Source organism: Lampris incognitus, chromosome 3 (assembly GCF_029633865.1).
Source record: "Lampris incognitus isolate fLamInc1 chromosome 3, fLamInc1.hap2, whole genome shotgun sequence".
Taxonomy (NCBI): Eukaryota; Metazoa; Chordata; class Actinopteri; order Lampriformes; family Lampridae; genus Lampris; species Lampris incognitus.
This window is the reverse complement of record NC_079213.1, coordinates 64,432,150-64,450,554: the sequence shown is the minus strand read 5'-3', so window position 1 is coordinate 64,450,554 and position 18,405 is coordinate 64,432,150. Positions and strand designations below refer to the sequence as shown.

Genomic DNA, 18,405 nt, shown 5'->3' with positions numbered 1-18,405 from the left:
GGAAACCCGATGATGCAATTGAAGTTAAAGCAACGGTAAACCGAGGGAGGGATCCGGGTTCTGGTGTGGTCCAGCAGACTCAGTTGGAGAACACTCATCGCAGTGGTTAGTTTCTCCTATGAAGTGCTGAGCTGTGACAGGCCTCTTCAAGACCCCCCCCCCCCCCGTTGCGAAACCGGTGTGTGTGTGAGTGTTTTACAGAATCAAGAAATGACTGGCTGGCAGATGGCTTAGTGTCTGGTCAAGAGATATCCGCCTCCTGTAGTTTACACAGAATCAGTAGGAGACTGGTCATCAATGTGGTGTCTCATGGACTGGACACTGGTCAGGATCTTCTTCTGGTGTCCAGCCAGGGACACCCCGATCTTCTGTAGGTCTCTGGCAAAACACCAAAACAAACACGGATGTTTAGGATTTCGGTAACGATACAGCTTAGGGACATTTACTGGAGCTCAGTTTAACATTTTCAAGGGGTTGACTTTCTCCTTAATTAGTCCATATCTCAAATAAGTCAAAAAACATTAAGTAAGACATGTGTGCTATTTTCTAGATAACACAACTTGATATTTATGTATCAATATACATATTAATCATAGGAGAAAGAAAGGAAGGAAGGGAAAAAAAGATGCATGCTCGGAATATGCAGAGATGTTTAGCCAGCCAGGCTATTCATCAGGCAGCCAGCCAGTTCTCCATGCAAACAGATATCTATTTGACAGGAAGTCGTCTAAACAGCGACAGTGAAGAAAAAACAGACAAGAGAGACAGGCCAAGGCAGGCAGACAAAAGCACAGATGGACGGACGGGCACAAAGACGAGCAGGCCTACTCGGCAGTGAGTTGAGTGACAAGGGGGAGGGAGGTGAACCCTGATCCCAGGAAGGAGTCTCGGTATTGGGTCATCTTCAGCGCAGCCAGCCAGTCTTCAACGGTGCTCAGCCTGCTCAGATCTGGAGCCCCACGGTCTAACAAGGGATGATGGGAAGGCCTACGCACAGCGGTAGGGTGGTGGGGTATGGTGCAAGTAGGGGTGGTGGGTAGGGGATTATAAGAAATGCACTGTGTCATGAATTGCAGGTGTGAAATAGGGACGTTTGTGAGTCATTTTAAGTGCACGTGCTTGCCTGTGTGTGTATAAATATTTCAGAGTGTATATTGCCTCTCACCCAGCCATATTGTTGGCACCAGGTTTGAGAGATGAAGGGTTGCGTATCATCTTGTCCAGCATGCTGACAATGTCAGGAAACTTGGGCCGGGCGTTCCTGTCTTTCTGCCAGCAGTCCAACATAAGCTGGTGTAACACCACCGGACAGTCCATTGGAGCTGGAAGCCTGAAGTCCTGCTCGATGGCATTTATCACCTGGAATAAAGGAGGGACAAGGAAGAGCAGAGAAAGCGAGAGAGGAGTGAGAACGTGGGACAGACGATGACAGACAGACAAATGAAAAGATGGTGGCACGGTGGCCCAGTGAGTGATTAGCACTGTCGCCTCACAGCAAGAAGGTCCTGGGTTTGAACCCCGGGGTTGTCCAACCTCGGGGGTCATCCCAGGCTGTCCTCTGTGTGGAGTTTGCATGTTCCCCCTCGTGTCTGCGGTGGGTTTTCTCCGGGTGCTCCGGTTTCCCCCACCATAAAAAAAAGACATGCATGTTCAGGTTAAGACTCCTGTCTGTGCCCCTGAGCAAGGCATGGCGAGACGAACTGGAGTTGGTACCCGGGGTGCTGCACGGCGGCTGCCCACTGCTCCTAGCTACACAGCTAGGATGGGTTAAATGCAGAGTGTAATTCCCCCACAGGGATCAATAAAGCGTCTCAAAATAAAAAATAAAATATGGGTCCGCGGTGGTGTAGCGGTCTAAGCATCGGCTTTGTGTCGATGCAGTTGCCCACTGGGGACTGGGGTTCGCGCCCCGGTCTCGTTAGATCCGACTATGGCCGGACTCAATGAAGCAGCAATCATTGGCAACGCTGTCTTCGGGAGGGGGGGCGGAGTCGGCTGGTGTTTGTCACGTGAATGCGTCTCTGTGTGTGTCGGAAAAAACAGTGCTTCGGCCTGGAGTCGCCTTGTCACGAAAGTGGGGAGGCGTCTCCTTCGAGACTGCCGGCCGGAGAGATGCAGTTGGCGAAGGCATGCAGTACGAGGGTGGGTGTTTGAATTAAAATAGGGATCGATTGGCCACTAAAATGGGAGAAAAAAGGGAAAAATCAGAAATAAATGTATTTAAAAAAAATAAATAAAATAAATAAATCCAAAATCCCAATTAAATAAAATAGATGTAGCCAGATTAGAATAAAAAAGAGGGATAAAATGTGGGGGGTGGGGGTAAAGAGATTAAACATATTATGCCTTTTGCTCCATATAATTAAATATTTGAGAGCATAGTGTGGAGTTAGAAAACAACGAGACAGGAGACGTGAGAGTAGACGTAGTCGAGGTAGTTTACTAGCTCCAACTTAGCAAGTCATACATTCGACAACGACACTGAACTGTGAACCGGAAGCGGAAGTGTATTATCTGACCCCTCGCCTCTTCCCTTAAAGGTACACCGTCCTCTTAGGTGAATGTCTCTCGATATATAGATGTGGGTCACCACACAGGCCCCCCCAGAATTCACCTAAACAAAACAATGCAAAACAGCAAAAGTGCAAGTCATGAACATAAAAATAGACTCTACAACAGAACAGTCAATGACATAGTGCAAAGTCACGGGGAAAACAGGTGACGAGTCGGAGGGCGGACCCTGCGGCCATAACGGCTGCGCTTCACAGGAGGGGAAACAGATGGGGCCGAAACCCGGGCCATAGGCGGGGCCGAAGCAGGAACAGAGGCAGGTGCCGGGGCCGACCTAGGAGGGCGCCCACGCCGCGGGGGTAGGGCCAATTGCATTGGCTCCCCAATGTCCAAGTGAGCGGGCTTGAGACGGTCTATAGCGACCCGCTCCGGCCTGCCCCCCATGTCCACCACAAAGTTCTTATCCCCCGCCTCCAAGACGCGGAAGGGCCCGTCGTATGGGGGCTGCAGCGGGGACCGATGGCTGTCGTGCCTAATGAAGACGTACCTCGCCGATGGCAGATCCTTGGGGACGTAGGACCAGGGGAGGCAGTGTTGAGACATCGGAACGGGAGCGAAGGCACCGGCAGCGCTCCGGGACGCACTGAGGTGAGAGGCGGCCGACCAGGGAGCCGTAGCATCCGGAAGAAACTCCCCCGGAACCCGCAGGGGCTGGCCATACACCAGCTCAGCGGAGGAGGTCTGGAGGTCTTCCTTCGGGGCCGAACACAGGCCGAGCATGACCCACGGGAGCCGGTCCATCCAGTCGCAGCCAGTGAGGCTTGTCCGCAGAGCGGCTTTCATGTCCCGATGGAACCGCTCACAAAGTCCGTTGCTCTGCGGGTTGTACGCCGTAGTGCGGTGGATCTTCACCCCCAGGTGCTCAGCGACCGCCGTCCAGAGCTCCGAGGTAAACTGGGAGCCCCGATCGCTCGTGATGTCACCAGGCGTGCCGAAACGGGCCACCCAGCAGCCGATGAACGCCCGTGCTACCTCTGCTGCCGTCGTGGAGGACAAGGAAATAGCCTCTGGCCACCTGGTGGCCCTGTCCACAATAGTGAGGAGGAACGTATAACCACGGGAGGGGGGCAGGGGACCCACCAGGTCAACATTGACGTGGTCAAACCGCCTCTCTGGAGTCACAAACGGCGCCAAAGGGGCCTTGGTATGGCGGTGCACCTTGGCGCGTTGGCACGCCACACACGAGCCGGCCCAGGCTCTAACATCCTTACGGAGCCCAGGCCAAACGAACTTGATGCTCACCAGCTTGGTCGAGGCCTTCACTCCCGGGTGGGAAAGGCCGTGGACGGTGTCGAAAACTCGGCGCCGCCAGGAAGTAGGCACCAGGGGGCGTGGTTGACCGGTGGAGATGTCACAGAGGAGGGTGGTGTTGGCCGCGTCGAACGTCACGTCCTCCAGCCGTAGCGCCGTAGGGGTCGACCGGTAGTCTTGAACGGTCGCATCCTTGGCTTGGTCCGCTGCCATAGCGGCGTAGTTGAGTCCCAAGTGAACGGCGTAACAACCGCCCGTGAAAGGCAGTCGGCGACGAAGTTATCCTTGCCCGACACACGTTGTATGTCCGTGGTAAACTCGGAAACCGCTGCGAGATGGCGCTGCTGACGCCCAGACCACGGTTCTGAGGATTCGGCCATACAGAATGTCAGCGGTTTGTGGTCCACGAAAGCGGTGAACTGTTGGCCCTCCAATAGGAACCTAAAGTGTCTGGTTGCGAGGAAGAGACCCAGTAGTTCCCTATCAAAGGTGCTGTATTTGCGCTCGCTCTCACGGAGTTGTTTACTGAAGAACGCCAACGGCTGCCAGCCCCCCCCCCCCACCCACTGCTCACACACGGCCCCCACGGCGTAGTCGGAGGCATCCGTTGTAAGGGCTATGGGGGCGGCAGGCGACGGGTGAGCTAGCAGCGCAGCGTTGGCCAGCGCGGTCTTGGCGGCCACAAAAGCCTCGTCCATCCCCGAAGACCAGTCCAGCTCGTCCTTAGGCTTCTTACCCCGCAGGGCCTCATACAGGGGACGCATGATGTGGGCAGCACGGGGCAGGAAACGGTTATAAAAGTTCACCATGCCCAGGAATTCCTGCAGCGACTGTACAGTGCGGGGGCGGGGGAACATGGTGACAGCCTCAACCCTGGCAGGGAGGGGAACTGCCCCCTGTGGAGTGATGTGGTGCCCGAGGAAGGTGATGGACGACTCCCCGAACTGACACTTAGCTGGGTTGATGATGAGGCTGTGTTCGCTGAGCCTGTCGAACAGCTGTCTGAGGTGCGTCATGTGTTCTTCCACCGACGCGCTGGCCACGAGGATGTCGTCTAAGTACACAAACAAAAATGGCATGTCGCGGAGCACAGAATCCATAAGGCGCTGAAACGTTTGCGCCGCCCCTTTAAGGCCGAAAGGCATACGTAAGAACTCAAAGAGCCCAAAGGGTGTGATGACAGCCGTTTTTGGGACATCCAGTGGGTGGACCGGCACTTGGTGATACCCCCGCACTAAGTCGATTTTGGAATAGATGGCAGCGCCCGCCAGGTGGGTAGAGAAATCTTGTATGTGCGGTATGGGGTACCGGTCGGGGGTCGTGGCATTGTTTAGGCGACGGTAGTCCCCGCACGGGCGCCAACCCCCGTCGGCCTTAGTAACCATGTGAAGAGGGGAAGCCCACGGGCTGTCAGAACGGCGGACAATGCCGAGGCGCTCCATAGTCGAAAACTCCTCCCTGGCTATTGCGGGCTTGGCCGAGTCGAGGCGTTGGGCCCGGGCGTAAACTGGGGGGCCCACTGTGGTGATATGATGTTCCACGCCGTGCTTGGCCACCGCCGAGGAGAAGGTGGGTGTGGTGAGCTCGGGGAAATTTGCGAGCAGGCGTTGGTATGGATCCCCGGTGGAGAGTGTGTTAGCGAGGCACAGCGCTCCAGCCCCCCCAAGCGTGCAGGGGTATGACGCAAAAGAGACGGCATCAATCACGCGACAGTTTTTAACATCCACCAGCAGGTTGAAAGCACAGAGGAAATCCGCACCTAGGAGCGGGGTGGATACAGCAGCCATCACAAAGTCCCAGCCGAAACGTCGGCCGCCAAAACACACGTCCACATGTCTGATACCGTACGTCCGAATGGACGTGCCGTTGGCGGCGTCCATCTGGGGGCCGTGACTGTCGGTCATCGTGTCCACAGCTTGTGCTGGTAGTATGCTGCGTTGAGCGCCAGAGTCAACCAGCAGCCGCCGGCCCGACAAGGAGTCTCTGATGAACAACAGCTTGCAGTCACGGCCGGCGCCCATAGCCGTTAACGAGCGCCGGCCTTGGCGTTTCCCTGAACCCTGTAACTGCAGGGTTTGCGACACTGTTTTGCTTTTGCCCCAAACCTGGCATGGTAATAACAGAGCCCGTCGTCATGTTGGCGGCGGGCTGTCACCGCAGCCGCGGTGTCCATTTAATCCTACACAGGTGGTGGTGGGGCGGTCTGGTGGGGTAGCAGGGCATGCACAAACTGTTGCCGGTTGGCCAGGAAAACCCTGTCTGCTTCAGCAGCCAGAGAACGGTAGTCCTTGGAGGCGGCGAGAGGAGAACTGGCCAGTGCTGTGCGTACAGGTGCGGGGAGCTGCCTCAGAAAAATGTGTGTGAAAAGAAAGGCCGGCTCAGCCGATCCCAGCACAGACAGCATTTTTTCCATTAACTCAGACGGTTTGCCGTCGCCGAGGCCATTCAGGGACAGTAAACGGTCTGCCTTCTCCAGCTCAGGCAGTTCAAATAGTTTCAGGAGGAATGTCTTTATAGCATCGTACTTGCCAGCAGCTGGCGGAGCTTCCAACAGTGTCATTGCTCGCGCCGTTGTCGATGCGTCTAACGCCGCCACTACGTGGAAGTACTGCGTTGCATCCTGCGTTATCCCTCTCAGCTGGAACTGGGCTTCCACATGTTGAAACCACGGCCGTGGATTATGCTGCCAAAAGTCGGGTACCGCGGCAGCATTATTCCCGGCGTCTTCGTTGTCAGACATACTCGTATTAGTAGTTCGATCACGTCGGGGTCACCAATGTGGAGTTAGAAAACAACGAGACAGGAGACGTGAGAGTAGACGTAGTTTACTAGCTCCAACTTAGCATGTCATACATTCGACGACGACACTGAACTGTGAACCGGAAGCGCAAGTGTATTATCCGACCCCTCGCCTCTTCCCTTAAAGGTACACCGTCCTCTTAGGTGAATGTCTCTCGTTATATAGATGTGGGTCACCACAATAGCAAAAATGTGGAATAGTGCCCTTTTCTGTAAAACGACATTAAAGTTTGTTTTGGTTTTTTTTCTGCTTAATTTCAACCCAATAACTGACTCAAGTCAAGGAGACAGAAACCTGCGTGGAGGCGTTTTATTCTGTCGTGACAACATAAGCAGTCTTTAATCAAGATATGTAACGCCGAGCATTCCGCTCTCAAAGCGCCTCACAGTCGCTCGCAGCAGCCTCTGATGTTATTATGTTGCCAAGGCTACTGATGGCGATACAAACGGCGGAGGTTATGCGCGACGCGGTGACGCACTGTATCTTTCATCTGGATCGGGTTGGCGGCACGCCTAAATGTGTCGGTATATATTTCTCGGCGCTGCAGAAATAAATTACCCGGGACGTTTTGGTACATAACGGATTCCGACGCTGCTTCCAAGTGTGCGAGTCTCAAGTCATGACAGAGTCGTGAGACTTGGCAGTTCTGCGGGTTCAGCAATCATTACCGCAATTATCCGGGCCCCCGTGCCGCAGATAAACGGCCCTGTGGGGTAGTGTAATCTTAAAAATTCATCTCAATTCACCCAAATCTATATTCCCAAGTTTTGAGCTTAGAAAAAAAAACGTCATGTTGTGCGCAGGGACAATTTAGTACGGCCGATTCACCAGACCTACATGTCTTGGGACTGTGGGGGGAAACCGGAGCCCCCGGAGGAAACCCACGCAGACACGGGGAGAACATGCAAACTCCACACAGAGGACGACCCCCAAGGTTGGACTACCCCGGGGCTCGAACCCAGGACCTTCTTGCTGTGAGGCGACCACGCTAACCGCTGCACCTGTGTGTGTGTGTGTGTGTGGGGGGGGGGTCTCCCCGTCTGCTGCCCAGTGACTGCTGGGATAGGCTCCAGCATCCCCGTGACCCTGAGAGCAGGATAAGCGGCTGGGATAACGGTACGCTATGCTCTGCTAATCAGTTCCGTATCCGTTTGTGTCGAGCGACAGCGCTGTGTCCTGACGTGATTTAAAAATACAATATTGGCGACGAGGATGGCTGATATCTCTCTCCCACCACCTGCCCCCTTCCTGGCATTACCTGGCGAGCCTCCGGTACCATGGACTCGCTGGCTACATAGTTTTGAAAATTACATCATCGCCTCAGGGCTCGACGACGTGAGCCCGGCTAGGAAGACGGCTCTGTTGCTACACTGCTTAGGAGCAGAGGGTCATCGTGTGCTCGGGACTCTGGGGAACGTCACAAGCTTTGACGAAGCTGTGGGACTTATGAGCACCCATTTCGCTGCTCCACAGAGTGCCCTCCTTCGGCGATTTATATTCCGTCAGCGACACCAACTGCCTGGTGAGTCTGTGCGACAGTACGTAGCTAATTTACGAGGGCTAGCTAGCTCATGCAAGTTTGGCGCGCTTCAGGACGAGATGGTTCGCGACCAGCTAATCGAACACACCAACAACGCAAAGGTGCGTGAGACTCTCCTGCTGGAAAAAGACGATCTGCTGCTGTCCAGAGCAATTACCATCGCACTACAGGTTGAGGGAGCAGCTGAGTGTGCTGCTATGCTAAATACACAGCAAGTGGCCACCTCCAGTCAAGCTGCCAACGACTCCTCCCTCTACTCACGGTTGCCCCTCGGGACGCAACCCAACCAGAGCGAGGCGGGCGCCGACTCCACTGGGGACGTCTTGCAACTGCAACGACGGCGTTCTCGGCCCCGCCCTCAACAGTCCTGTGGTAGCTGTGGGTCTCGGTCTCATGTTTCAAGGGCTCAGAACTGCCCTGCCCGTGGCCAGACATGCCGTAGCTGCGGTAAGCACAATCACTTTGCCAACGTCTGTCGATCTTCCCCGGCTGGGTCAGAGGGCCACACCCCCCAGTCTTCAACCGCCGTCATTCACAAGGTGAGCTCTGGGCCAGTGTCATTCAAATCATGCACAGTCAACATTAATGATGTGTGCATCCCCCTGCTGTTGGACACCGGTGCAAGTGTGTCTCTCCTGAATGTTGATACCTACAGTCAATTTTTCGGTTCACTGCCACTGTCCGCACCCTCAGCTGTCCTCTGTGGGTATGGTGACTCCAAAATCGATCTGGTTGACTCTCTCCAAGTGACTGTCCGCTATGGAACCAAGCTGGTGCCCAATGCAGTTTTTCATGTGGCACGCCGTGGGGCCAACCTGATGGGCCTGGACCTGTTCTCCGCTCTGGGGTTCTCCCTCTTAGACACAAGGGGGGCAGCAATCCTGACTGTCGCCACACCTTGGCAGCAGAAGTGGCCATCGCTGTTTATGGGGCTGGGCTGCCTCTCCGCCTTCACCCATCAACCTCTCCTCAACCCTGCTGTGAAATCTGTCATCCAACCACTGCGCCGCATCCCGTTGGCTCTCCGTGATGGGGTCTCCGCCGAGCTGCAACAACTGCTGGAAGCTGGCATCATTGAACCGGTGGACGCGTCACCTTGGGTCTCAAACCTCGTGGTGGCTAAGAAGAAGTCGGGGGGCCTGCGTGTCTGCGTCGATCTACGTGCAGTAAATAAGGCAGTGGTCCCTGATAAGTATCCACTGCCCACCTCAGAAGAACTCAATGCTCAGTTCTATGGCTCTGAGGTGTTCTCCAAGCTCGACCTCAGACAGGGGTACTTACAGGTGCCCCTCCACCCCTGCAACCTCTCACCTGGCCCTCTCAGCCCTGGGAACACCTGCAGTTGGACATTTGTGGTGAGATCCATGGAGTTCCCCACCACCAACGCTTCATGGTGGTCGCCTATGATCTACACTCAAAATGGCCTGAACTCACCACTTCCGGCACTGTGACCTCACAGATCATCATCGACTTCCTGGACTCTCTTTATTCTCGCTGGGGCCTCCCAAAGGCCATCACCACTGACAACGGCCCTCAGCTGGTCTCTGCTGAGTTCACTGCTTATCTCAAAAGCAAGGGCATCCGTCATATACGCACTGCGTACTACCACCCCCAGGCCAATGGCGGCGTTGAACGTTTTCACCAGTCACTGAAGAATGGCCTCAGAGCACACATGGACCACGCAGGCCATCCGTCACACTCTGCTGCACTATCGGGCCACACAGCACTCGACCACAGGCGTCTCCCCAGCCTCTCTCATGCTAGGCCGGGAACTGTGCATGCCCCTTGACAGGCTCCGCCCCTCCACACCTCAGGCACCTCCCTCTGGGGTCAGAGCCTCAGTCACTCGTCAGCAGACGCGGATGAAGCAACGGTTTGACCAGTCAAAAGGAACCAGGGTGCCAGACATCAATGTGTCAGACTGGGTCAGGGTCCGCAGGCCCCACAGGGACAATAAAATGGCTTCATACTGGTCCTCTCCTCTCCAAGTCACCCGTCAGCTAGGCCCAGCCACTTACCTCCTCAGCGATGGCACTCGGTGGCACTCCAGTCGTCTACGGAAGGTGTCAGCTCCGCCACACACAGCTGGTGACACAACCATAGCCATTCCCTCAGCATGGCGAGACGCCCCGGGGCTTCATGCAGCTCCTACACGGGCCCCAGACATTTCTGGGCCTCAGCTTCCCCTGCCTTCTCCCTCCCCACCTCGGCCTGCCCAGCCTCAGGCCGCCCCGCGACCTGTTCGCACACGTTTACGCCCTGGCCACCTAGAGGACTTTGTGTCAACCTTTCATGTTTGAAATCCTGCCGGGGGGGGGGGGATATTGTATTTTTAAATCACGTCAGGACACAGCGGTGTCGCTCGACACAACCTCTCCGTGGCATTCTTTATTTAGACTGACACAGCATCAAAGGCAGACCCGATCAAACAACCCAGAGCCCGCAGGCATCACCAATCGATCCCAGCACAATAGAACAGCACCAAATCAAATGCAGCACTGTCGATGTGTGCAGACATAACAGCTATGCTCTGCTAATCAGTTCCGTATCCGTAGCACGTCAGGTTACCATTCCTTCGTCGCATGTCGGCGCCTCGCTCTCGTGGCACCTTTCTTTTCACGCGCCGCCATGAAGCGGAACCCCCCCCCCCCTCCGGATATGGTAAAAGAATGTACTCGCGCGGCTCACGTAAGCATTTCGAGTTTAGCAACCGTGTCTGTGTACCTACACGCTTTAGCTTACAGTGAGCCCGGGGGAAAGTGCGGCACTGGGGATTTGTCTGCTCACGGAGTGAACTCTACTTGACCCGCACACGCTTCTAGGGCTTTGAGCCCCGCAAATTCTCCCCCAAGCGAAGCTGTCAATCAAAACGGCGGCGGGTGCCGAGCCACATCACACGTCTCTTTCATGTTTAATTCATGTCGAACGCAGCACCTGTGGTGCCTCCTCTGACAACACACCCGTCCTATGGTGCCTCCTCTGACGACACACCCGTCCTATGGTGCCTCCTCTGACAACACACCCGTCCTATGGTGCCTCCTCTGACAACACACCCGTGCTATGGTGCCTCCTCTGACAACACACCCGTCCTATGGTGCCTCCTCTGACAACACACCCACCCTATGTGCTCCCCTGACGACACACCCGTCCTATGGTGCCTCCTCTGACGACACACACGTCCTATGGTGCCTCCTCTGACAACACACCCGACCTATGGTGCCTCCTCTGACAACACACCCATCCTATGTGCTCCCCTGACGACACACCCGTCCTATGGTGCCTCCTCTGACAACACACCCGTCCTATGTGCTCCTCTGACGACACACCCGTCCTATGGTGCCTCCTCTGACAACACAACTGTCCTATGGTGCCTCCTCTGACAACACACCCGTCCTGTGGTGCCTCCTCTGACAACACACCCGTCCTATGCGCTCCTCTGACGACACACCTGTCCTATGGTGCCTCCTCTGACAACACACCCGTCCTATGTGCTCCTCTGACAACACACCTGTCCTATGTGCTCCTCTGACAACACACCCGTCCTATGTGCTCCTCTGATGACACACCTGTCCTACGGTGCCTCCTCTGACAACACACCCATCCTGTGGTGCCTCCTCTGACAACACGCCCGTCCTATGCGCTCCTCTGACAACACACCCATCCTATGTGCTCCTCTGACATCACACCCGTCCTATGGTGCCTCCTCTGACAACACACCCGTCCTATGTGCTGCTCTAACAACACACCCGTCCTGTGGTGCCTCCTCTGACAACACACCCGTCCTGTGGCGCCTCCTCTGACAACACACCCGTCCTATGTACTCTGAAAATGTGTGCTCGCTCAAATTGTGCTCCTGTTTGTGCGGGCACGCGGAGGTCTTTATGCATGTGTGTGACTGCCTGGTGTAGGCATGTGTGCGTGAGCGTGAGGGTGGGCTGCAGTCGGGGGTCCATGCATAGTTAATGCCTCGACAGACCCTCGTTAGCTACAGTCTTCTCTCCGCACACCGTCTTCATCATTATACACTGTCTGCACCATTATAAACCGTCTCTATTATTATACTGGCTCTCTGTCATTACACTTTCATGGGCTGGCGCTGTTGCTCCGAGGGCCGTCAGAGAACGGGTCTGAAGAGAGGAAATAAGAGGAGGAGGCACGGGGGTTAAGAGGAAGGACGGTGTGTGAAGAAAGAGAGAGAAAAAAGGGAGAGGAATATTAAAAAAAAGAGACTCTAGACAGTGCCAACATTTCTCTGCATGTGCAAAATGGGGAGCGGTCCTTTCCTCGCTGACAAGTCCCGCATTCAGATGGGTCAGGATCTCGATATCGATACCGCTATCAGAAAGGACATCTTCCAGGAGGCGGCTTCCAGGAACTGCGTTCTGAGCGAGTGGGCTCAGAAGACGGTTAGTCATTACTGAAGGGAACGAAGATGCCTATCGCAGCGAAGTCGACTACTGAAATGGGCAGTCTTCGTTAGATAGACAGAATGTGCATTTAGCTAATTTACTATCCCATGTGGTAAATACCAACTCCAGGCAATCAACTTTGCCGTATTTGGCCTCAGCCGTCCCACACCAGTTGTTGCCCCGCCCCGTTATAGGGTGGGCTATTCAAACGGAGGAAACCGGTTTGTTCTGCTGCTGTAATGAGTGCTTGGCTTCTGCTCATCCACCTCCACTCCACCTGCCACCTGTCTGGATCTGGGTCTAGGTGCTGTATGGGGGCTTTTCACTGATGGATGTTGGTGCACACTACGTGCAAGCTGCGCACGAGCAGATCCACTCACCGGCGAAGCCAAAAGTCCCGTTGCCGCTCTAATGCAAAAAAGAAAAGCATGCTTTCTGAATGTGTGAGTCGTGGTGACTGAACTGTTCCCATGCAGATAGTTCTGAAACAGTTTTGATTTAACTCCGAATGTCAGAGCCTGTGGATATATGGTTTTGGAGAGGAACTCTGGGATCCCGGGCACGCTTTGAAGCAGGTTTTACTGCCAAGACTAGCTGTAATCTGAGCATGACAACATCTTATATAGAAACTGAAAATAAATAGATAAAACGCCTCGAAATGTGTGCTTCTGGGTCTTTCTTTTTCATTTACATGATCCCCTTTAGGTTTAAACTAACAAAATTCAACACTAAGCTAAAAAAAAAAACGGATGAATGCAGTGTTTCACTTTTTTCCCTTTTTTTTCTTTGGTACATTTGGGGATTCTCAAAAAATGATGAGTGCAGATTTCTCACTCTTTCTTTAGGACAAATATTTCCAGGACATAAATCCAATTACACTGGAGTAAAAATATCAATTTATCAAAGTGGAGCTGAAGTGCACTGGGGGGATACTAATTCAACGAGCGGATTCATAGCGATGATGGGACACGTTAAATAATCAGTGTTGGAGGTAGCTAAAACACGTTTTACAGCTAGGACTCAGACTGTAAGGCTGGTAGCCATCTTGAAATGATTGTAGGACACATCATTAATTTCCTCGTTCTGTTTCCCCAGACATGTAGAAACCTTTCTGCGACACAGAAAATGAAACAAGCGCGCGCACACATTTCACAGACATGAGGAAATGCAGCTAACAGGGCACAACAAACGCACACACACACACGATCTCGTAACCATGATAACCACGCATACACACGCTTATATACACGTGGTGACGTACATCCTGGTTGCTCATGTCCCAGTAGGGCCTCTCGCCGTATGACATCACTTCCCAGGTGACGATGCCATAACTCCAGACGTCCGAGGCAGAGGTGAACTTCCTGTAGGCTATGGCTTCTGGAGCTGTCCATCGCACGGGGATCTTACCACCCTGGAAAACACAGTGTGAGAGAGAAAGATAAGACAGCAAGGGAGACGGAGAGAGGAAGAGAGAGAGAGAGCAGGAGACATGGGAAGATGGAAAGCACAATTCATGAAAAAGGGAGGGGGAGAGCAGATATGAAGAAGAGATAAATAAGTGAAATAAGGGGTGTGGAGAAAGTAAGAAAGAAAGAGACTATTATATCATCTGTGTGTGTGTGTATATATATGTATTATATCATCTGTGTGTGTGTGTGTGTGTGTGTATATATGTATATATATTATATCATCTGTGTATGTGTGTGTATATCTATATATCTATATATATATATGTGTGTGTATATATATTATATCATCTGTGTATGTGTGTATATATATATATCGTCACCTTCTTGAAATAATGGCCTAAGTCATATTTTCAGGTTTTCCAAAACACAGAAGAAACTGAAACTGAAACAACATTTGTCAGTTTATTCTGTTTTTTGAAAAACTTGAAAATATGACTTAGGCCATTATTTTAAGAAGGTGACGATATAATATCATCTGTGTGTGTGTGTGTGTGTGTGTGTATATATATGTATATATATATACACTCACCGGCCACTTTATTAGGCACACCTGTCCAACTGCTCGTTAACGCAAATTTCTAATCAGCCAATCACATGGCAGCAACTCAATGCATTTAGGCATGTAGACATGGTCAAGACGATCTGCTGCAGTTCAAACCGAGCATCAGAATGGGGAAGAAAGGTGATTTAAGTGACTTTGAACGTGGCATGGTTGTTGGTGCCAGACGGGCTGGTCTGAGTATTTCAGAAACTGCTGATCTACTGGGATTTTCACGCACAATCATCTCTAGGGTTTACAGAGAATGGTCCGAAAAAGAGAAAATATCCAGTGAGCGGCAGTTCTGTGGGCGAAAATGCCTTGTTGATGCCAGAGGTGAGAGGAGAACGGCCAGACTGGTTCGAGCTGATAGAAAGGCAACAGTAACTCAAATAACCACTCATTACAACCGAGGTATGCAGAAGAGCATCTCTTAACGCACAACACGTCGAACCTTGAGGCAGATGGGCTACAGCAGCAGAAGACCACACCGGGTGCCACTCCTGTCAGCTAAGAACAGGAAACTGAGGCTACAATTCGCACAGGCTCACCAAAATTGGACAATAGAAGATTGGAAAAACGTTGCCTGGTCTGATGAGTCTCGATTTCTGCTGCGACATTCGGATGGTAGGGTCAGAATTTGGCGTCAACAACATGAAAGCATGGATCCATCCTGCCTTGTATCAACGGTTCAGGCTGGTGGTGGTGGTGTAATGGTGTGGGGGATATTTTCTTGGCACACTTTGGGCCCCTTAGTACCAATTGAGCATCGTGTCAACACCACAGCCTACCTGAGTATTGTTGCTGACCATATCCATCCCTTTATGACCACAGTGTTCCCATCTTCTGATGGCTACTTCCAGCAGGATAACGCGCCATGTCATAAAGCTCGAATCATCTCACACTGGTTTCTTGAACATGACAATGAGTTCACTGTACTCAAATGGCCTCCACAGTCACCAGATCTCAATCCAATAGAGCACCTTTGGGATGTGGTGGACTGGGAGATTCGCATCATGGATGTGCAACCGACAAATCTGCAGCAACTGCGTGATGCTATCATGTCAATATGGACCAAACTCTCTGAGGAATGTTTCCAGTACCTTGTTGAATCTATGCCACGAAGGATTAAGGCAGTTCTGAAGGCAAAAGGGGGTCCAACCCGGTACTAGCAAGGTGTACCTAATAAAGTGGCCAGTGAGTGTATATACACACACACATATCATCTGTGTATATGTGTGTGTGTGTGTGTGTGTGTGTGTGTGTATATATAATCCAGTGAGTTAAATACATTCTTTATGAGACAGTACAAGGTACGAGGAAAGGACATACCATTTACATATGTACATACACACACACACACACACATATATGTGTGTGTACTATCAGTATATTGTAAGCAGTAAGCAGAGGGCTCAGTGAGGAATAATGTGACACATCTTATCTTATAACAAACATAACATGGCAGTATGGCGATTAGGATTATGTGTGCATGTGTATTGGTGTGTGCGCGTCTGTTTGTCAGTGTACGTAATATGTACTCATATGTCATCCGTGCACATGTCATGCGCATGCCTATACTATATACAGTGATGACAGGTGTTTTAACCTATTGTGTGTGTGTGTGTGTCCTCACCAGTGAGCTGGTGTAAGTGGGGTCAGAGGTGTCTTCCTCCAGATATCGTGATAAGCCAAAGTCAGACACCTTACACACCAGGTTGCTGTTGACCAAGATGTTTCGAGCTGCCAGGTCTCTGTGAACGTAGCTCATCTCTGCGAGGTACCTAAGACAACACCACCAGTGGGTTTTCATGTGTTAATAAAAGGTCTCACGCAGGGAGCACAAGCACCTCCCGAGGACGAACGGCACCGTGTTTCATCTCAAATCAACTGCTCTGTTTGTCTTATTATCAGAATGCGATGTCTGTTTGTAATATCTCATTTAGCAGGTGACCGGGCACACCTGCTCTGCATAAGGTACCAACGTAAGAACCGGAGGAGGAGTCCGAGCTGTGTAAAGAGAGCTGTGCCAGAAATACCCCCGCTGGGATGTGGCCCGGTTCTACCGTTAGAGAGCATGTGAGCTGACGGGCCACGCGGTGCGGGCGAGGAGCAGTGCCCTCAGTGGGTGAGAACGTTGATCTCGGACTCGGACACTGTGACAAGCACCTCCTCCTCTCACAAAAGCCACTTTGTTGCAGCAGCACACGATAAGAAGTTAATTGGCTTTTACTGTGTGTGTGTGTGTGTGTGTGTGTGAGTGTTTATGTGTCTGCTTGTGTGGTGTGTGTGTTTATCTGAGCCAGCGACAGCACAAGAACAGAATAGAGATAGCATAGGAATGGAATTTATTGTGTGTGTGTGTGTGTGTGTGTGCGCGCACGTGCAGTGTTTCACACTGCCAAGTCATGGTGCAAGTAACTCCTCTCTGATTGGTATCTCGGATTACAGAATGATGGGATTTGGAGTGTGTGTGTGTATATGATTGTGTGTGTGTGTGTGTGTGTGTGTGTGTGTACCTCATGCCAGATGCAATGCCCCGCAGCATTCCAACAAGCTGGATGACAGGGAACTGGCCATCATTCTGCTGTAAAACCATAAATCAAATCATTATTTTGAGTCGTCCCCCACAGGAAGTAGGACCTGCCTGGTTCTCGTGAAGGCTTTGATTACTCAGTCACTGACATTTACAGACGGAAACACATTCATTAATGGGGTTGGCTCAGGAGGTGGAGTGGGCCCTCCCGTAATCGAAAGGTCGCTGGTTTGATCCCCGGCTCCTCCAGAGGGCGTGTCGAAGTGTCCTTGAGCAAGACGCCGAACCCCTGACTGCTCCTGGTGAGCGGGTTGATGGCGGCCTCCACCATCAGAGTGTGAGTGTGTGTGTGTCAGTGGGTGAATGCGAGGCGCACACTGTGAGGTGCTTTGAGGAGCGGTCGGTGGACTGGAAAAGTCTGCATAAATACACTCCATTTAGCAGTTAATGATTTACAATTAGTATTACTTTTGCCGGTTGCAAGTTCAATAATAAGTTATTATTGTGACTTACCCTTTGTGCATGATATTGAAGTTGAGTGATCCATGATAAAGTGTAATGGAGAACTAATGTGATCGCTGATGTGACTAATTACACATATTGAGATTATTTCTGTTTAAATGAGAAAAGTGTAGTGAGCAATGCATTACTTTATTTTTAACATTTACGCGTTTGCATTTTACAAATCGTCTTGGCGACCGTCCGCTCAGACGTGTTGACTCCTTAACTGAGAAACTCTGCTCAAAAATAGGTGTATAAAAATAGGTGTATGGCTTCGTGGTTTTTATGTGAACTGTGTAGTGATCGCATCCTCCATCGACAAGAAACAGATCCTCCCTCTCAGTCCTTTTCTAAATAAACCCCTCATCACCAGACTATCTTTTGCTGGCTCCTCTGACGGCAGTCCCCTCATTTACCGCCTGGTGTGAGCGTCGGGCAGAGAGAGAGAGAAACACTTCCTTTAAATAACCTGAGGTGTGTTTCCTGTCGTAAGCTCGAGAGCGGTTTCGCCGTGATACCATTTTATTCGGAGAGTGATGAAGCAGACTGGCTCTGTCCCTGCAAAATATCGCTACCGTCCCGCCGACATGGCTGCGGTCTGGGCTCAGCATCCAGCCACGGCTTTGATGCTGCTTTATCCTAATCCTCTGCAGGCAAAACCCTCTCCTAGGTGCACACAAACAAACACACACAGGCACCGTCACAGGCAGCAGCGCACCCGAGCACGCACACAACACACACACACACACACACACATTGATCCGCTGTGCTTTGTGGCAGCAAGATGGTC

The 18,405-nt window shown here is 52.1% G+C and overlaps 1 protein-coding gene across 1 annotated transcript in view; it reads right to left on the bottom strand.

Annotated features, from left to right (window-relative positions):
* Positions 1-250: 250 nt before the first annotated feature.
* LOC130109483 (ephrin type-B receptor 1-like) overlaps positions 251-18,405 on the bottom strand; it is a 64,899-nt gene continuing 46,744 nt past the window's right edge. Inside the window, exons 14-19 of the mRNA XM_056276400.1 lie at positions 17,098-17,165; positions 16,215-16,362; positions 13,833-13,982; positions 1,166-1,359; positions 829-987; positions 251-378 (exon numbers count right to left, since the gene is read on the bottom strand). Of these exons, the coding sequence (XP_056132375.1) occupies positions 267-378; positions 829-987; positions 1,166-1,359; positions 13,833-13,982; positions 16,215-16,362; positions 17,098-17,165 (831 nt within the window). The 3' untranslated portion in view covers positions 251-266. The remainder of the gene's footprint in view (positions 379-828; positions 988-1,165; positions 1,360-13,832; positions 13,983-16,214; positions 16,363-17,097; positions 17,166-18,405) is intronic.